The sequence below is a fragment of the Pelobates fuscus genome, chromosome 13 (genome assembly GCF_036172605.1).
Source record: "Pelobates fuscus isolate aPelFus1 chromosome 13, aPelFus1.pri, whole genome shotgun sequence".
Taxonomy (NCBI): Eukaryota; Metazoa; Chordata; class Amphibia; order Anura; family Pelobatidae; genus Pelobates; species Pelobates fuscus.
Window position 1 is genome coordinate 86,743,127 of NC_086329.1, and position 21,534 is coordinate 86,764,660.

At 44.2% G+C, this 21,534-nt stretch overlaps 1 protein-coding gene across 5 annotated transcripts in view; it reads left to right on the forward strand.

The window, feature by feature from the left end:
- SHC1 (SHC adaptor protein 1) overlaps window positions 1-21,002 on the forward strand; it is a 40,350-nt gene extending 19,348 nt beyond the window's left edge. Inside the window, exons 1-14 of one of the 5 annotated variants that reach the window (XM_063439965.1) lie at window positions 5,372-5,646; window positions 6,455-6,500; window positions 10,860-11,021; window positions 11,524-11,594; window positions 11,827-11,890; window positions 12,374-12,493; window positions 12,653-12,706; window positions 13,079-13,130; window positions 14,080-14,206; window positions 14,424-14,604; window positions 14,683-14,746; window positions 14,838-14,984; window positions 18,390-18,622; window positions 19,862-21,002. In XM_063439965.1, the coding sequence (XP_063296035.1) occupies window positions 6,489-6,500; window positions 10,860-11,021; window positions 11,524-11,594; window positions 11,827-11,890; window positions 12,374-12,493; window positions 12,653-12,706; window positions 13,079-13,130; window positions 14,080-14,206; window positions 14,424-14,604; window positions 14,683-14,746; window positions 14,838-14,984; window positions 18,390-18,622; window positions 19,862-19,990 (1,416 nt within the window). In that variant the 5' untranslated portion in view covers window positions 5,372-5,646; window positions 6,455-6,488 and the 3' untranslated portion in view covers window positions 19,991-21,002. Of the gene's footprint in view, window positions 1-5,371; window positions 5,647-6,454; window positions 6,501-8,623; window positions 11,022-11,523; window positions 11,595-11,826; window positions 11,891-12,373; window positions 12,494-12,652; window positions 12,707-13,078; window positions 13,131-14,079; window positions 14,207-14,423; window positions 14,605-14,682; window positions 14,747-14,837; window positions 14,985-18,389; window positions 18,623-19,861 lie in introns of those variants that run through there. The other 4 variants (XM_063439964.1, XM_063439967.1, XM_063439966.1 and 1 more) reach the window with 4 other exon arrangements.
- The last annotated feature ends 532 nt before the right edge of the window (window positions 21,003-21,534 follow it).

Here is a 21,534-nt window from a genome sequence, read left to right on the forward strand (position 1 = left end):
GGATGTATGCTAGGTGGGATTAAGCAGGGTTATTCCTTTAGGATGTATGCTAGGTGGGATTAAGCAGGGTTATTCCTTTAGGATGTATGCTAGGTGGGATTAAGCAGGGTTATTCCTTTAGGATGTATGCTAGGTGGGATTAAGCAGGGTTATTCCTTTAGGATGTAGGCTAGGTGGGATTAAGTAGGGTTATTCCTTTAGGATGTATGCTAGGTGGGATTAAGCAGGGTTATTCCTTTAGGATGTATGCTAGGTGGGATTAAGCAGGGTTATTCCTTTAGGATCTATGGTAGGTGGGATTAAGCAGGGTTATTCCTTTAGGATGTATGCTAGGTGGGATTAAGCAGGGTTATTCCTTTAGGATGTATGCTAGGTGGGATTAAGCAGGGTTATTCCTTTAGGATGTATGCTAGGTGGGATTAAGCAGGGTTATTCCTTTAGGATGTATGCTAGGTGGGATTAAGTAGGGTTATTCCTTTAGGATGTATGCTAGGTGGGATTAAGCAGGGCTATTCCTTTAGGATGTATGCTAGGTGGGATTAAGCAGGGTTATTCCTTTAGGATGTATGCTAGGTGGGATTAAGTAGGGTTATTCCTTTAGGATGTATGCTAGGTGGGATTAAGCAGGGTTATTCCTTTAGGATGTATGCTAGCTGGGATTAAGCAGGGCTATTCCTTTTGGATGTGTGCTAGGTGGGATTAAGCAGGGTTATTACTTTAGGATGTATGCTAGGTGGGATTAAGTAGGGTTATTCCTTTAGGATGTATGCTAGGTGGGATTAAGCAGGGTTATTCCTTTAGGATGTATGCTAGGTGGGATTAAGCAGGGTTATTCCTTTAGGATGTATGCTAGGTGGGATTAAGCAGGGTTATTCCTTTAGGATGTATGATAGGTGGGATTAAGCAGGGTTATTCCTTTAGGATGTAGGCTAGGTGGGATTAAGTAGGGTTATTCCTTTAGGATGTATGCTAGGTGGGATTAAGCAGGGTTATTCCTTTAGGATGTATGCTAGGTGGGATTAAGCAGGGTTATTCCTTTAGGATCTATGGTAGGTGGGATTAAGCAGGGTTATTCCTTTAGGATGTATGCTAGGTGGGATTAAGCAGGGTTATTCCTTTAGGATGTATGCTAGGTGGGATTAAGCAGGGTTATTCCTTTAGGATGTATGCTAGGTGGGATTAAGCAGGGTTATTCCTTTAGGATGTATGCTAGGTGGGATTAAGTAGGGTTATTCCTTTAGGATGTATGCTAGGTGGGATTAAGCAGGGCTATTCCTTTAGGATGTATGCTAGGTGGGATTAAGCAGGGTTATTCCTTTAGGATGTATGCTAGGTGGGATTAAGTAGGGTTATTCCTTTAGGATGTATGCTAGGTGGGATTAAGCAGGGTTATTCCTTTAGGATGTATGGTAGGTGGGATTAAGCAGGGTTATTCCTGTAGGATGTATGCTAGGTGGGATTAAGCAGGGTTATTCCTTTAGGATGTATGCTAGGTGGGATTAAGCAGGGTTATTCCTTTAGGATGTATGCTAGGTGGGATTAAGCAGGGTTATTCCTTTAGGATGTATGCTAGGTGGGATTAAGCAGGGTTATTCCTTTAGGATGTATGCTAGGTGGGATTAAGCAGGGTTATTCCTTTAGGATGTATGCTAGGTGGGATTAAGCAGGGTTATTCCTTTAGGATGTATGCTAGGTGGGATTAAGCAGGGTTATTCCTTTAGGATGTATGCTAGGTGGGATTAAGCAGGGTTATTCCTTTAGGATGTACGCTAGGTGGGATTAAGCAGGGTTATTCCTTTAGGATGTACGCTAGGTGGGATTAAGCAGGGTTATTCCTTTAGGATGTATGCTAGGTGGGATTAAGCAGGGTTATTCCTTTAGGATGTATGCTAGGTAGGATTAATCAGGGTTATTATTCCTTTAGGATGTATGCTAGGTAGGATTAAGCAGGGTTATTCCTTTAGGATGTATGCTAGGTGGGATTAAGCAGGGTTATTCCTTTAGGATGTATGCTAGGTGGGATTAAGCAGGGTTATTCCTTTAGGATGTATGGTAGGTGGGATTAAACAGGGTTATTCCTTTAGGATGTATGCTAGGTGGGATTAAGCAGGGTTATTCCTTTAGGATGTATGCTAGGTGGGATTAAGCAGGGTTATTCCTTTAGGATGTATGCTAGGTGGGATTAAGCAGGGTTATTCCTTTAGAATGTATGCTAGGTGGGATTAAGCAGGGTTATTCCTTTAGGATGTATGCTAGGTAGGATTAAGCAGGGTTATTCCTTTAGAATGTATGCTAGGTGGGATTAAGCAGGGTTATTCCTTTAGGATGTATGCTAGGTGGGATTAAGCAGGGTTATTCCTTTAGGATGTATGCTAGGTGGGATTAAGCAGGGTTATTCCTTTAGGATGTATGTTAGGTAGGATTAAGCAGGATTATTCCTTTAGGGTGTATGCTAGGTAGGATTAAGCAGGGTTATTCCTTTAGGATGTATGCTAGGTGGGATTAAGCAGGGTTATTTCTTTAGGATGTATGCTAGGTGGGATTTAGCAGGGCTATTCCTTTAGGATGTATGCTAGGTGGGATTAAGCAGGGTTATTCCTTTAGGATGTATGCTAGGTGGGATTAAGTAGGGTTATTCCTTTAGGATGTATGCTAGGTGGGATTAAGTAGGGTTATTCCTTTAGGATGTATGCTAGGTGGGATTAAGCAGGGTTATTCCTTTAGGATGTATGCTAGGTGGGATTAAGTAGGGTTATTCCTTTAGGATGTATGCTAGGTGGGATTAAGCAGGGTTATTCCTTTAGGATGTATGCTAGGTAGGATTAATCAGGGTTATTATTCCTTTAGGATGTATGCTAGGTAGGATTAAGCAGGGTTATTCCTTTAGGATGTATGCTAGGTGGGATTAAGCAGGGTTATTCCTTTAGGATGTATGCTAGGTGGGATTAAGCAGGGTTATTCCTTTAGGATGTATGGTAGGTGGGATTAAACAGGGTTATTCCTTTAGGATGTATGCTAGGTGGGATTAAGCAGGGTTATTCCTTTAGGATGTATGCTAGGTGGGATTAAGCAGGGTTATTCCTTTAGGATGTATGCTAGGTGGGATTAAGCAGGGTTATTCCTTTAGAATGTATGCTAGGTGGGATTAAGCAGGGTTATTCCTTTAGGATGTATGCTAGGTGGGATTAAGCAGTGTTATTCCTTTAGGATGTATGCTAGGTGGGATTAAGCAGGGTTATTCCTTTAGGATGTATGCTAGGTGGGATTAAGCAGGGTTATTCCTTTAGGATGTATGCTAGGTGGGATTAAGCAGGGTTATTCCTTTAGGATGTATGCTAGGTAGGATTAATCAGGGTTATTATTCCTTTAGGATGTATGCTAGGTAGGATTAAGCAGGATTATTCCTTTAGGGTGTATGCTAGGTAGGATTAAGCAGGGTTATTCCTTTAGGATGTATGCTAGGTGGGATTAAGCAGGGTTATTTCTTTAGGATGTATGCTAGGTGGGATTTAGCAGGGCTATTCCTTTAGGATGTATGCTAGGTGGGATTAAGCAGGGTTATTCCTTTAGGAAGTATGCTAGGTGGGATTAAGTAGGGTTATTCCTTTAGGATGTATGCTAGGTGGGATTAAGCAGGGTTATTCCTTTAGGATGTATGCTAGGTGGGATTAAGTAGGGTTATTCCTTTAGGATGTATGGTAGGTGGGATTAAGCAGGGTTATTCCTTTAGGATGTATGGTAGGTGGGATTAAGCAGGGTTATTCCTTTAGGATGTATGCTAGGTGGGATTAAGCAGGGTTATTCCTTTAGGATGTATGCTAGGTGGGATTAAGTAGGGTTATTCCTTTAGGATGTATGCTAGGTGGGATTAAGCAGGGTTATTCCTTTAGGATGTATGCTAGGTGGGATTAAGCAGGGTTATTCCTTTAGAATCTATGGTAGGTGGGATTAAGCAGGGTTATTCCTTTAGGATGTATGCTAGGTGGGATTAAGCAGGGTTATTCCTTTAGGATGTATGCTAGGTGGGATTAAGTAGGGTTATTCCTTTAGGATGTATGCTAGGTGGGATTAAGCAGGGTTATTCCTTTAGGATGTATGGTAGGTGGGATTAAGCAGGGTTATTCCTTTAGGATGTATGGTAGGTGGGATTAAGCAGGGTTATTCCTTTAGGATGTATGGTAGGTGGGATTAAGCAGGGTTATTCCTTTAGGATGTATGGTAGGTGGGATTAAGCAGGGTTATTCCTTTAGGATGTATGCTAGGTGGGATTAAGCAGGGTTATTCCTTTAGGATGTATGGTAGGTGGGATTAAGCAGGGTTATTATTCCTTTAGGATTTATGCTAGGTGGGATTAAGCAGGGTTATTATTCCTTTAGGATGTATGCTAGGTGGGATTAAGCAGGGTTATTATTCCTTTAGGATGTATGCTAGGTGGGATTAAGCAGGGTTATTATTCCTTTAGGATGTATGGTAGGTGGGATTAAGCAGGGTTATTATTCCTTTAGGATGTATGCTAGGTGGGATTAAGCAGGGTTATTCCTTTAGGATGTATGCTAGGTGGGATTTAGCAGGGTTATTCCTTTAGGATGTATGCTAGGTGGGATTAAGCAGGGTTATTCCTTTAGGATGTATGCTAGGTGGGATTAAGCAGGGTTATTCCTTTAGGATGTATGCTAGGTGGGATTAGGCAGGGCTATTCCTTTAGGATGTGTGCTAGGTGGGATTAAGCAGGGTTATTCCTTTAGGATGTATGCTAGGTGGGATTGAGACAGGTTTACTCTGGTGTAATGGGTGTATGTTGGCAGGCTTGTTTGTTTTTTGGGAGGGGGCTAGGGTTGCCGTATCTTTATACAATGTAGTTGTAACCTTTTTATCCCTGCATGGAACTAAATGGTTTCCTTGGGGTGGGAAGGGAAGTTCCAGCCTCTCGGTGATGTAGAAGATTTGCCCCTAACCTCGATTGCACTAAGAGCATCCTGTTTGATGTTGACCTTTCTTTGCCAAGGGGCGACGCAGCACGTAACTTCCATCCTGCTACATGCTCACTCACTCCATGAGTTTCAGCATTTCACAACCATCCCGCATGTGAACGCCACCTATCCCTTCTAATATTCCGGCACACTATACCATATCTCTATGCATATTTACATTTGAGAGGTTTATCGTTCCACAATGGCCATTAAAGTGTAAGCTCATCTGCCAACGTCAAGGCAGCCTTTTAGGTGAAATTAGGCCAGTTATATTATTAATGTAGGACTCGCTTAAAAGAGTTTGGTTTGATGCTTGGCAGGTGAGCTGGCGCTTTAATGCCCATTGCTGTATTTCTAAAAACTCTGTTTTATCATTTTGATAGGGATTTGGGCAATTTGCTGATTCTGTTCTGCATGTCGCTTCTCACTGAAAGGAATGGATTGGGGCAAATAGTTTGCAGTTTCTGTATTGTGAAATTCCAGATTCCTTCGCATGTTGTGTCCAGGTAGAGGGGTCCATGGGACACATTTCTACTAAGAGGGGGCGTTTCCTGCCTACACCCGTTAAGGAATTTGCAATGTGTCACAGCTCGTCCTGAGGTCTGGTATGGGGGAGGGATGTGAGGAACTCAGGAAGTGTTCAGGGAATTTTATTTGGGAGAGATGAACTGAGCAGGTAAGCCTTTCGTACACTAAACCTCTTTCTTTATCCCCTGCGTATGCGCCAGACACCAGGCCTTGCACCCTGTAAGATATCTGACGACATAGAATGTGGCTTATTGTTTTATATATAGTCACTGAGACTGTTTCCCCCATTTTCTTGCAGAGAACCACTCTACAGATCTGCATGTTTGTTTCAGTTTGTTAGGAACTTATTTTCTGTATGCATGTATTTCGCAATTATTTTACATTCCTTTACTCCTAATGCAAGTTCAGTGTATTATTAATGGCTGATTCCTATCGCCAGATTGGGAGTGGTGGTTTCTCTCTTTTTAACCTTAACAAAAGAGTCTTATAAAACTCTCTCCCATTTTAGAACTTTGCTTCACACATTTAGGCTTGAAGAAAGGAGATTTCATCTAAGGCAAAGAAAAGGTTTTTTCACAGTAAGAGCAATAAGGATATGGAATTCATTGCCGGAAGAGGTGGTTTTGTCAGAGTCCATACAGATGTTTAAATTGCAATTGGATAAATACTTGCAAAAACATAACATACAGGGATATAATTTCTAATTAGTGGGGTAATAGCTGCTTGATCCAAGGAGACATCTGACTGCTATTTTGGGGTCAAGAAGGAATTTATTTCCTAGTTTGTTGCAAAATTGGAAGCGCTTCAGACTGGGTTTTTTGCCTTCTTTTGGATCAACAGCAAAAGCATATGTGAGGAAGGCTGAACTTGATGGACGCAAGTCTCTTTTCAGCTATGCAGCTATGTAACTATGTAACGCACCTTAATGTAACACACTTTTTATTGCTGATATGCAGGCAGTAGAAGACCGGATTTTTGTTGGTCCCAGAGATGGAGTATGTGGTAAGACCAGACCTCCAGTGTAATTTTTTTTTGGTGGGGAGGTATTCTCTGGTGATGGCGGTGAAGGATCTTTGCTCTCTGGTGATGGCGGTGGGGGGATCTTTGCTCTCTGGTGATGGCGGTGGGGGGATCTTTGCTCTCTGGTGATGGCGGTGGAGGGACCTTTGCTCTCTGGTGATGGCGGTGGAGGGATCTTTGCTCTCTGGTGATGGCGGTGGAGGGATCTTTGCTCTCTGGTGATGGCGGTGAAGGATCTTTGCTCTCTGGTGATGGCAGTGGTGGGATCTTTGCTCTCTGGTGATGGCGGTGGTGGGATCTTTGCTCTCTGGTGATGGCGGTGGGGGGGATCTTTGCTCTCTGGTGATGGCGGTGGGGGGATCTTTGCTCTCTGGTGATGGCGGTGGAGGGACCTTTGCTCTCTGGTGATGGCGGTGGAGGGACCTTTGCTCTCTGGTGATGGCGGTGGAGGGACCTTTGCTCTCTGGTGATGGCGGTGGGGGGATCTTTGCTCTCTGGTGATGGCGGTGGGGGGATCTTTGCTCTCTGGTGATGGCGGTGGGGGGATCTTTGCTCTCTGGTGATGGCGGTGGGGGGATCTTTGCTCTCTGGTGATGGCGGTGGGGGGATCTGGTAGCACTAGAGGCATTGGTTGGCCTGGGGCGGGGGGGGGGTTATAAGTTGGAACCTCTCAATCGGGTATTATTGACAGTGTTTTAGTGTTTGGTTTTTATTCAGATTTTCTCAATTTTTTTTTTAATTCCCCTCTCTTCCATGTAGCCAGGCTGACTTCAATCTCTTGCTGCTTAGTAAATCTTGGTTAATAAAGCCCTTTAATTTGGCATCAGAAATACAAACACCTGTCTCTACCAGCAGAGAGCCAAAGGTTTGGGTGGGTAAATGGGAGGGGGAGGGGGTTCATGAAACAAGTCCAACCCTGACCTCCGGGGGTTTGATTTCTAATTCACAAACTCTAAATGGTCTAAATGTAAACCTAGAGCCATATAATGCTAACCCAACCTCTTAACTCAGCCCTTATGGCTGCTATTCTTAGCTCTTCTGGGTCCTCCTGCAAACTCTCTGGGTATAGGGGGAGGGTGTAAAGACGCCTCTCTGTCCACATTATCAGGTTCTGTTAATTTCCCACAAGGAGGGTGAGCAGTTTGCCAGCAGGAAAAAAAACTGTTACCATGAGGGTCCACACTCAGAGACCTTTAGCCCCACCTCTTGCCTGCTTGTGAGGCACACTGTCCAGCTCCAGGCCTCTGTATTTATATATAGTTTATTATTCTTGCACAGGAGTTTAATTTCTTCTCTCATATGGCTGTATTGGGTAGTATGGGAGTGCAAAGGGAGCAATTCAAGGTTAAATCTACAGCCTTTTCCTGGCTTAACAAGCTCTACGCACCGTGGTTCTCAAATGTTTAATTGATGGCCAAATAATATATCCTTAAACGTGCCTTTTCCCAGCTTTTGGATTTTAAATGCTGTTTTTTTTAATAGCTCTGGCAATGATAAGGTTAATAGGCCTGTGGCCTCCATCCATATCCCATCTCTTCCCTTCCTGTGTGCTCACTCCTGTTCAAGCGGTGGGAGGGCTGCAGGAAGCCAGGGGGTCTCCAGGGACAAGCTGGGCAGTCAATTAATAGAGAGCGGAAGACTGGCGAGTGGGGGGGGGAGCATGCTCCATTCTGGAGTATGGGGGGGGGGGGGGGGGGGGGGGGGCTGGGCAAAGGAGCTATCAATCATAATATGCTGCTTTGCTTATACAGGGCTGTGTCTACTTATGAGGCTCTACCAGAAACAGTGCTTGGTTAAAGAGCAGCGTAGACACTGCATAGCAGACTTTGTTTAATCCCCAGCTCCTGGTGTTGGCAGTATACCAAGTCCAAATCATTTTTAGAGTTTGCTTCCGTGATGCTATCAAATTGGTTAGTAAACAAATTGCTAGAGACCACTTTATTATAAACAAGTAGAGGCGCAGCCCAGGGCCATTCCTCGCTTTCATTTTACCACCTCTACTGGGAGGCAGTTCCCTTATAGCAATAACATCATTTTTTTTTTTTTTTTCTATTCTTCATTCTATGATTGTATTTATTTATGTGGGCGTGTTTTAAAAAAAAAAAAAAATTAATTGTGTGAATGGATCAAATGAGTGCTGCTGACATAGCTCGCTGGGGTTCCCACCTGCAGTCCCGTAAGGTCACAGACAGTCCTGATGTGGAACCTGGCACATTAACACGGTTTTTAGATTAAAGCCCAGAGAATGGACATTAACACCCACTGATTGCAATTTGACTTAAGCATAGCCCTTGCATAGCTGTGGATCTAATATACTGGGGGTGTCTTAATTTATCACCTAGTGACACTCGCTATCCGGCTTGCCAAGAGAGGTTCGGATCAGAGGTTGGTCCCCTAACACGCATACAGTCGTCCTTGCCCATCTGTGCAGATGCGTAACAGGATCATGAAACATGGGGTAATTGGTATATTGTAGATCAGATATCCCTTGTTACTGTCAGGCCATGTGGCACCTAACAGGTTAATCTTAGGGACAGTATAGAGAATTGTGGAGTAACCATTCTATACATGACTCGAATTAACCTTATTGCTTCTACATGCACACCTTGTTATTCTTAATAGTTTGACACCATCATTCGTACAACATGGTGATGTCCTGTTTTTGTAAAAAAAAAAAAAAAAAAAAAAAAATTGGAGCAGGCTTACAATTCGATTGCAAGCTCTGAAGGTCAGGAAGTCCATACTGGATTTGAGAGACTGAAATCTAATTTGTGAAATGGTTTGATAAGAGCTGTGGGTGCAGGGCTCAGGTTTCAGGTGGAGGAAATGAGCCCGTATAATGTTAGCAAGCCAATCTTCCTGTGAGTCAGCACAGTGTTTGTAAAATTGGGCAGCTGCCCCTTCTCCTGGGAGCATTAAATAGGTAATCAGGCTGCTTGCTCCATTCACAGAGAGTCTGCTCCCTGGATGAAGATGTCATGAGACTCGTGCCCTTGCTTGGTCACCTGAGTTGCTGGGCTGTCCATTCAGTGCAGTGCTAACCTGCAGGCTTGGTTCTGGACGGGAGGCACACCTCCCCATCCTGATCAATGGTTCTTTCAGGATCGCCTTCCCTTTTTCATTATTAAAGAAAGAGGAGGTATGCCTCCTTGGCTTGCAGTGTATATTTTTTTTAATGAATGCATGGTTCAGACAGCTGGGATATACCCAGAAGGATTAGCAGGCGCTTGTAAAAGCTTGCCTGGTGTCCTTGTGTTCTAGAGGTGGCCCCTCTTCCTTATACCCTCCTCCCATTCCTGGTATATGTTCATATATTTTTTCTCACTCTCACTGCTTCCTCCCGTTGGGTGGGGAAAGCAGCAATGAGTCGATGTTTCTTCCTGCATCTCTAACACGCAGTGCTGTAACCGCCCTCCGCAGTCCTCTGTCAGATGCTCTGGAGATGTCAGGCAGAAATTCAAGCATACAAGCAGAGTGAGGAGTTGTCCTGATCACACACTGGGTCAAGGTACAGCATTGGGATGCACCTATCGGACAAGAAACCTTCACTTCTCTTGCTGTTCGCTGCAGGGAATTCATTGCTCCTTGGTTGACGGGGTATTATGTGCCATGTGTTGTCTCTGGGAGACGCATAAACTGACTCTTTTCTGTCTTCCTCTTGACTATCTTTTTGTTTCTTTCCTTCATATCTGTGGATGGTGACCCAGCTCTCTCCTGATGGACTGTGTTGTACGTTCTTGTCTCTCACAAGTCCTTTCCATGGCCGGTGAAGACACCCTGGTCAGCTGATTTGTATTCTATATTTGGGTTGTGATTGGAGGGTTCGCATACTTTGGATGTGGTGTTGGGTACCACTCAGTGCTTTCCATCTCCTTTCTTATTCTTCATGTGTAGTGTCAGACTATGAGACCCGGACCTCTTCTTGCTGTAGAGTGCAAGCTTCAAGCTGGCATCATGGATCTACTCCCAAAAACCAAATACAATCATCTTCGTAATGAGTCTGTCAGCTCCATGGAAGATGCCACAAGCAGCGGGTTACCCACTCCCTCTGTGGAAATCATGGTGCCCCAGTCTATGCCCAACTCCTCCTCCTCTTCTTCCCTGGCCCCCATTCTCCCCCTGGGTGAGTTGTCCTCTGAGTCAGAGGACAGCCCCACAACACTGTGCTCCTTTTTCCCCAAAATGGCAAATCTCAAGCTTTCCAATCCAGCTAACCTTCTGAGCCTCCGCAGTTTCTCCTCTGGGACAGGCAAGGAGACAGGCAGCCCGGGGGATCAGGTAGATACCCCGACAGGGGGTGGAAGCCCAGACTCAGGGAGAACTTTCACTGTTTTCTCCCAGGATATGAACAAGCTGAGCTGCGGCAGGAAGTCCCGAGTGGAAGGTGGGCAACTGGCCGGGGATGAATGGACCAGGCATGGCAGTTTTGTAAATAAGCCCACACGTGGCTGGCTACACCCAGATGAGAAGGTGATGGGTCCCGGAGTGTCCTACCTCGTCAGGGTAAGATACGCTTTTATCCCTATGTGTGTTTGCTGTGAGCTATGGAAAAATATGGGAATTGAGGTGCACTTTTTTTAATTTTCAATGAAGGATTTTGTATTCTGTACATCCCGTTCTGCCCAGGATATTCTTTACCTTTCCTGAACTAAACTCCCCCTAACAGTTGTGTTCCTGCACCTCCATCCATCTCTACAGCTCTCTCTGCTGTTCCTTTAATGCCCACACTCCGTCCTGTCCCAGGATTTTAACATTCCAGTCCTCCCTTCTATTCCTGTAATGCCTTTGCTGCTCCATCCTGCCCTGTGGACCTCTATTCCTGCCTTTCTTCCTTCCTGATCCATATCCTGGTCAAACACTGAATGAGTTGCAGGGAAACCAGACTTAATATGCTGCCAGAATGAGTGGCTCTTGGTGCTGTGTGATATTTTTGAGCGATGCGCCGGCATGTTTAGAAATATACTCACGGCCTCCTTCACCTGCACTCTTTCATTCTCTCTTACAGTATATGGGTTGTGTAGAGGTCCTGCAGTCCATGAGGGCCCTGGATTTTAATACCCGCACACAAGTCACAAGGTGAGGGACTCTCTACTTTTACTATTAATTCATTTCCTCAAAACCAAGTTTGTAAAGTTCTGCTCATTAGATTATCAGCTCTAGCGCTGGAAAGTCAGCAATGCCTGTGGGATGATGTATAGTATCTTGCTTGTCCTCTGACATGCAAGAAAACAGTTGGATGCTATCACTGTGTATTTGTGGATCAACTCAGTCTGATTTTACGTCAAAGTGTCTGTGTCTGTCTGTACAGGGAAGCCATCAGCCTGGTGTGCGATGCTGTACCTAGTTCCAAAGGGGCCCTGCGAAGGAGAAAGGTATGTCCTTGTTGCGTATACATTAATAAGTTAACATAACTTTAGCGGTGCTAGGGTTAAATGATTAAAGTCATTCTAATAACAAAGAGTAATTGGAAGGATCAATAATGTGAGATTGTGTCTGGCTTGTATCTGCTAATGGACGTGGGCTAGGAGCAGAGGGTAACTCCCTCTCTGTCTCTTCTGCCTCTATACATATTCCAGGCCAGGGCCTTGACACTAAGTGTCTCTGACATGTTTCTGCTAATCAGAGATAATGGAGTGTACTGGCATTATTAGAGGGAGAGGCTGGCTGATTTATTGATTAGCCTGCGTGTACTGTACAGAGATCTGAGCCCCGGCAATCTGTGCACATTGAACACCGCGTGCTCACTCCCCGGCCCACCTTCTCTCCATAACTCTTTCAAACCCCATATCTCATCTGATGATCAGTGTGTGGCCATCCTTCCATCTCCCTTTTCTAACACTCTCATTTGCCCTCAGACCGGTGGACGGGCACTAAACTCCATTCTTGGGAAGAGCAACCTAAAGTTTGCTGGCATGCCGATCACTTTAACCGTGTCCACCAGTAGCCTGAATCTAATGGCCTCTGACTGCAAACAGGTAAAACACTCAGTGGAGCTTGCTATTTGCTTCTTTTTCAGTTGTGGAATTGTAACATGACCTAATATGAGATGACCTGGTGTAGCCAGATATTGGTTGTGATGTAATATCACCTGCTGCGTCTCTATTAATTGTACATTATGTCATTTCTTCCAACAGATCATTGCGAACCATCACATGCAGTCAATATCCTTCGCTTCTGGGGGAGATCCGGTAAGAGCGCTGCTCAGTCTAGATCAGGGGTTCCCAAAAGGTAGATTCACCCTAGATGTTTGAAAACTACAGCTTCCATGATGCTTTTTCATTCTAAAGACATGCAAAGCATCATGGGATTTGTAGTGCTTTAACAGCTGGGAATCTGCCTTTTGGGTGCCCCTGGTCTAGATATTCAGAAGATTGAACCACATGGATATATTTTGCAGATATGTCCTTTGTGCTGGGGGTAAATATAGGTTGTATTAACTGCATTCTGTTTATAGGGGTGAGGGTGGATATTAGATATGTAATGGTATACACTGTGCTGTGTGTGGTGTTTGTGGTTGGTGCTATCCTTGGTTGGTAATAACAGTTTTACATTTTATTTAGGACACAGCTGACTATGTTGCGTACGTTGCCAAAGATCCAGTGAATCAGAGAGGTGAGACCTTCTCGTGTGTGTGTGTGTGTGTGTGTGTTTTAATGACAGTATGTACTCTACACAGGGTCATATATAAAGTATAATGGGAGGGGACAGAGTAGTGGAAGAGGAACGTTGTAATAGAAAGTGTGCCGTTATAAGGCATGCAGGGAGTTTGGCTGCATGGAACAGTGTATTGAGGGGTGGGGAGGGCGGTGTGCAGAGTAGGAGCTGGGAGTGATGTAGTATAGGGGAAAGGGTACAGCATGGGGTACTGGTTGGAAGGTCTGTTTATGGTGTGCTGAGTGGGGAGTGTGTGGCTAAGTGGAATGGATGTTTAATGGATACCTCAGACTGGAGGTTTCCCATTTTAAATGCATTATATAGACAATAAATAATGCAGTAAAAAATGCAAAGAAAAAAGAAGATATGCCCCTTTTGATGTTATATTTGCGGCAAATCCCTGGGCCCAGAGCAGAAAATGACACTAATTTGGAATGCCCCAATTCTTTTCAGATCTGAGCTTATCCCACAAACTCTCTATCCAGCAGTTCAGAACTTGGCAGGGATCCAACTGCTGACCGCTTACTCATTGCTCCATTCACAGTTCTTTGAGTGAAGTTATCAGGTGCAATCTCCCATGTACACATTTGTGGCTCCGTCCCCCTTACAGCTTACTGTGCCGAGGTAGTTGAAGGCTGTAATCATATTTGTGCAGGCCTACAGGGAAGAGACTTTGGGCCATAACCTGTGCAAGTACGGTTCTTGTAAGGTGCATTAAGTGAGGAACGTGTAGTTGACATATAGGGTAGGTGGTTGGTTTGGCAACCTGTGTAGTGGAAGGCATACAAGGTTGAGAGTTGTCTACAGGATTATTTGTTAGGAGGGCCTGTGTGGTCAGCAAGTCTGTATATAGGGAATGAATACCTCCTGCTTGTTTGAGATTTCTGACCTATTCTCTGTACCATAGCTTGCCATATCCTGGAGTGCCCAGAGGGTCTTGCCCAGGATGTGATAAGCACTATTGGTCAGGCTTTCGAACTTCGCTTCAAGCAATACCTCAAAAATCCTCCCAAACTGGTCACTCCTCATGACAGGTATATTTACAACTCTGGACCACTAACACAATCTTGGGTTTGCTTCAGTGTGATTTGTAAAATCTCTTCATTCATCTTTGCCATTTCAATATTCCCTGCTTGTCCTTGACCGCTACTCTAATTATCTAGTCTAGCGGCCTCCTCCCTAGCTAATCATACCTTTTCCCCTCAATGTTTTCCTGGGTTCTCTATATTTACCTGTCAATGTATTGTACAGGATGGCTGGGTTTGATGGTTCTGCGTGGGATGAAGAAGAAGAGGAGTTTCCAGACCATGCATATTACAATGATTTCCCAGGGAAGGAACCACCCATCGGAGGAGTAGTGGACATGAGACTAAGGGAAGGTGCAGCCCCAGCAGTACCCAGACAGAGTCCGAATCACATGGGCGCCACTCTGGTAAGTCCTTTTTAAAATAGAGATAAATGAGATACTGTTATACGTTACAAGAGATTAATTCTACGTCTTTACTCACAGCCAGTGGGACAGGTTTCTGGATCAGAACAAGATCGAAAGATTCAACCACAGCCATCAGCACAAGGTACAGTGTCTACATTTGTCCAACGTGAACCCTTGTCTTTCACTCTACACTGATCTAACTGTAGACATTGTTGTGTTTTTCTCCTCTTTAGGAAGAGACAGGTTTCCAGTTCCAGGTGGCAAACCACCAAATCGTCCTGATCTGTTTGATGACCCATCCTATGTAAATGTTCAGAATCTGGATAAGACCAGACAACCTGTGAGGGCCACAAATGGGCAGAGGGATGTATTTGACATGAGTGAGTAGCCAGAACCTGCCCTGGATCATATATACCGTATATACTCGAGTATAAGTCGAGTTTTTCAGCACATTTTTTGTGCTGAAAAACCCCAACTCGACTTATACTTGAGTCAATGTCTGTATTATGGCAATTTACATTGCCATAATACAGACAATGGGGCTGTGGGGGCTGCTGTGTGCGTTTACTTACCTCTCCTGCAGCTCCTGTCAGCTCCCTCCTCCTCCGCGCCGGTCCGGTCAGCTCACAGTGTAAGTCTCGCGAGAGCCGCACTATAACCCCACGGCTCTCGCGAGACTTGCAGTGGGAGCTGACCGGACCGGCGCGGAGGAGAAGGGAGCTGACAGGAGCTGCAAGAGAGGTAAGTAAACACTCTGCCAGCCCCCTCCTACACAGTGCACACTGCTGGATCACCAGGGAGTGAGAGCCCCCCTCCCTGGCCAGCTAACAAGCAGGGAGGGGGGACGAAAAAATTAATACAAATTTAAATAATAAAATATTACTACTAATAAAAAATAATAATAAAATTAAAAAACTATTAATATAACAAAAAAATGTAATATTATAATAATTTTAAAAAAAAATGCCCACCCCCCCACCAAGGCTCTGCATCACTCATACACACACGCTGCACTCATACACACACACGCTGCACTCATACACACACACACGCTGCACTCATACACACACACACGCTGCACTCATACACACACACACACGCTGCACTCATACACACACACACGCTGCACTCATACACACACACACGCTGCACTCATACACACACACACGCTGCACTCATACACACACACACGCTGCACTCATACACACACACACGCTGCACTCATACACACACACACGCTGCACTCATACACACACACACGCTGCACTCATACACACACACACACGCTGCACTCATACACACACACACGCGCTGCACTCATACACACACACACGCGCTGCACTCATACACACACACGCGCTGCACTCATACACACACACGCGCTGCACTCATACACACACACACGCGCTGCACTCATACACACACACGCGCTGCACTCATACACACACACGCGCTGCACTCATACACACACACGCGCTGCACTCATACACACACACGCGCTGCACTCATACACACACACGCTGCACTCATACACACACACGCGCTGCACTCATACACACACACACGCGCTGCACTCATACACACACACGCGCTGCACTCATACACACACACACGCGCTGCACTCATACACACACACACACACGCTGCACTCATACACACACACACACGCTGCACTCATACACACACACACACGCTGCACTCATACACACACACGCTGCACTCATACACACACACGCTGCACTCATACACACACACACGCTGCACTCATACACACACACACGCTGCACTCATACACACACACACGCTGCACTCATACACACACACACGCTGCACTCATACACACACGCTGCACTCATACATACACACGCTGCACTCATACATACACACACACACGCTGCACTCATACATACACACACACACACGCTGCACTCATACATACACACACACACACACGCTGCACTCATACATACACACACACACACACGCTGCACTCATACATACACACACACGCTGCACTCATACATACACACACACACACACGCTGCACTCATACATACATACACACACACACGCTGCACTCATACATACATACACACACACACGCTGCACTCATACATACACACACACGCTGCACTCATACATACACACACACACACACGCTGCACTCATACATACACACACACACACACGCTGCACTCATACATACACACACACACACACGCTGCACTCATACATACATACACACACACACGCTGCACTCATACATACATACACACACACACGCTGCACTCATACATACACACACACGCTGCACTCATACATACACACACACACACACACGCTGCACTCATACATACACACACACACACACGCTGCACTCATACATACATACACACACACACGCTGCACTCATACATACATACACACACACACGCTGCACTCATACATACACACACACGCTGCACTCATACATACACACACACACACGCTGCACTCATACATACACACACACACACGCTGCACTCATACATACACACACACACACACGCTGCACTCATACATACACACACACACACACGCTGCACTCATACATACATACACACACACACGCTGCACTCATACATACATACACACACACACGCTGCACTCATACATACACACACACGCTGCACTCATACATACACACACACGCTGCACTCATACATACACACACACGCTGCACTCATACATACACACACACGCTGCACTCATACATACACACACACACGCTGCACTCATACATACACACACACACGCTGCACTCATACATACACACACACACACACGCTGCACTCATACATACACACACACACACACGCTGCACTCATACATACACACACACACACACACGCTGCACTCATACATACATACACACACACACACGCTGCACTCATACATACACACACACACACGCTGCACTCATACATACACACACACACACGCTGCACTCATACATACACACACACACACGCTGCACTCATACATACACACACACACACGCTGCACTCATACATACACACACACACACACGCTGCACTCATACATACACACACACACGCTGCACTCATACATACACACACACACTGCACTCATACATACACACACACACGCTGCACTCATACATACACACACACACGCTGCACTCATACATACACACACACGCTGCACTCATACATACACACACACACACGCTGCACTCATACACACACACGCTGCACTCATACATACACACACACACACACGCTGCACTCATACATACACACACACACGCACACTGTAAATAAATATTCAATTAATATAGTTTTTTTTAGGATCTAATTTTATTTAGAAATTTACCAGTAGCTGCTGCATTTCCCACCCTAGTCTTATACTCGAGTCAATACGTTTTCCCAGTTTTTGGGGGTAAAATTAGGGGCCTCTGCTTATATTCGGGTCGGCTTATACTCGAGTATATATGGTATGTCTAAAATGGTTTGATGTTGAAGTACGTGGGAGCAGTGTTAATCATCTCCAAGGTGCTTTCTTGCACACCATAGCTTCTAATGTACAGTATTGGTGCCCTCTACTGTAGGTCACCATGTATTGAGATATATATATATATACACACACCCTATTTGTCAGTTTTGCAAACAGAATATTATTAATAATTTGTTATAATAAAAGTTCAGTGAATAACCCAGTAAAGACTGCAGGGAGTTAGCAGGACTTCTAATTTTTTATTTTATTTATTTTTATGTTTTTTTTAGAGCCGTTTGAAGATGCTTTACCCTCCAGTCAGGCTGTTGTGACCATGGAGGAGCAGCTGAAAAGAGAACCTTGGTACCACGGAAAGATGGCCAGGAAGGAAGCGGAGAGACAGCTGAGAGTGAATGGAGATTTTTTAGTACGAGAGAGCACCACCACACCAGGGCAGTATGTACTGACTGGCCTACAGAATGGACAGCCAAAACACTTACTATTGGTGGACCCGGAAGGAGTGGTGAGCAAAGGGAGGAGTTGGGGACCTATACGAGAGATTGATCCTCTGGAAGGGGAACCCATATGATCGCTATCAGTAGATATTTTTGCACAGGAGTATGGCAATGGGTTAAAGAATACAATGTAATAGTATAAGGAGATCAAGTTTGAAGCTGGTAGCAGGTGCTTGAATTGGCCCCTTAAAGAAGGAAACTAAAGGATTAGACACGCTAAGGTCAAGTAAGATAGGAATATAGTGATTAAGCACTCTAGGATCAGGAACATTGGATATATGGAGATAAAGCATGGTATTGGCAGGAGAGACTGATAGATGGAGATTAGACATGCTATAAGCAGGAGAGACTGATAGATGGAGATTAGACATGCTATAAGCAGGAGAGACTGATAGATGGAGATTAGACATGCTATAAGCAGGAGAGACTGATAGATGGAGATTAGACATGTTGAAGGCTAAGCATGTTTGAAATTAGGCAGACTACAGTGGGGTTAAGAGTCAGATTATAATCCAGATGTATTCATACTAAGCGTCATTAGGAGAGCCCAGTATGTTAAGAATGACCACACTCTTGTGGAGCTGCGGCAGGGAATCCAGTTCCTCTTACTTTTTTTTTTTGTGTGTATTCAATTAATCGTAAGCTCCATATCTCACGATTTGACATGACACGAAAGAGAGATGATCTAGGAGGATGATAAGAGGTATCGAACTCCCAATCTTCCACTGAATAAACTTTCCATGGTGCAAAAACTCCAGCCCAACAATATATTTCAAAAGAGCATGCACTCACTGGACTCTCTTGCAAAAACATTAAGGCTCGGAACACAGGAACACAGAAAGTACCAGTGAGTGTTAAACAAGGAAGTCCAGGACAGGAAACCTAAAGTTATAGTGATTATAAACATCACTGTGTGTGATAGAGATTTAAACAATGGAGAAAACAAACCATACAATCAAAAGTAATAATTATAATAAAAGTAACTGCGTTGCTACAATGCTAAATAATGTGATATAGCAACATAGTATAATGTAACACATAAAGCTCAAATAGATCATAGTATTAAAACCTCAATTAGCAATACTCCTTAAACCGTATAAATAACATTGCTTTTGCACTCCCTATTCAGAAATAAAAGGGAAATAGACCTGATAGTCGTCATCCTATAACACTATAGCAAACATTAATAAGAGGTGGATCTAGTTTGAGATAAATATTTGATTGTATTATGTGCTTTCCTTTGCCAGGTTCGAACAAAAGACCACAGATTTGAGAGCGTAAGTCACCTTATCAGCTACCATATGGACAATCACTTGCCAATAATCTCTGCTGGAAGCGAACTTTGTCTCCAACAACCTGTGGAAAGGAGACTGTGAGATCAGATGCTGATCCGTCCAGAGCCCGCCTGCACACCCTCCAACCCTCTGTGGCTACCACATTTCACTTCCTTGTTGCCTCAATCCTCTCCTCTATAAAGCGAATGACTTCTTAGCCAGGGTATGGGGCATTCTGTATAGAAGGGGTTCGGCATGGTTCTTACTGTCACTGCACTAGCAGAGCCATGTTGGTTACAGCACCCCTCTGCCTTGGAATCTTTACGATCACGTGAACTCTGTAAAACTGGGATGGTTTCAGACACCTGGAGCTGTTTCTCAGTCGGTAGAACCCAGAATGTAAACACAATCATGCAGACTTAGTCCCACTGGTTCTGAGGAGAGGGTTGGGAATGGAAGAGGGACCCTCTCCATCTATAGGGAGACTAAGCACTTCTGCGGCAGATCCTTCCTCAGCACAACTACAGGGTTCATCAAAGCACACAATCCTTACTGTGATAATGCTTACCAAAACTGGCCTGTGCCTTTTACCTGATGATTTTTCACTTTCTTCTTTATTTTTTTTTATTTTTTATTTTCGTGGTGTCCTGACTTTTCAGAAAATTAAGCTTGCAAGCCTTTATAATATGTGAGACTGCCAACAATCTATGCTAGAGAATGCCAGACCATATACATGTTAATGCACAGGACAGGACAGATTACAGGCCGGTTGTGCATTTGAATGAAATATGTATTCATGATTATCTAAATTTTCCATCCAATCACAATAGCACCTGACGTTAAACACAGTCTTTGAAAATTTTACATCTCAATGGTTGAACTGAAAAATAAGCATCAAATTATTTTTCCATCTTGGTATTTGGCTTAAAACGTGCTTTTAGGCTTTTGTTAGTCCTCCCCTTCCTCGGTTAATAAAAAACTGTTGGCAGAGTTATAACCCAATAAACGGCAACCAGAAAGGAGAATTCTGTTTTCTGTAACAAATAGAAAGCCTCCCTATATGCAATATGGGCTTTACATCAGAATAAAGATCACAGAACTTTTTTTTTTTTTTTTTTTTTTAAAAGCGCCCCACTTGCACTTTTTTAACCCTATTTGTAATATAAATCAAATTTTTATTTTTTTTCTTGCCCTCTACAGTAATATAACCTGTCTTAGTGGATTGGTCCTTTGTATTTGCGACCTATTATAAGAAAAAATACAGGCATATAAATGAACCCTGCATTCTCTCAGTGGAACATGTCCCTGTTGCCATTTAACACGCTCTCGCTACCGTAAGACTTTTAAATGTAGACCGTGCAGAGGATCTTTTATGATGGTTTGTAACTATGCGCCATTAAATGACCTGATCATAGAATTTCCAAAGAGCAATTCTGGTGCAGAAGAGCTAAATGTTTCTGTATAGAAAACTATTCTGGGTCAAAATCCTATTAAGTAGTGCAATTTCATGGAAACCAATAGAATGTTCTTCATTTAGATGTTTCCCCTGAATTTCCTCATAATAAATAAGGTGCCTTGGTGCTCTCCTCCTAAGAATATTTTGGCATTCTAGTATTACGGTAGTCCCTTTCGGTTCTTCCAACCCA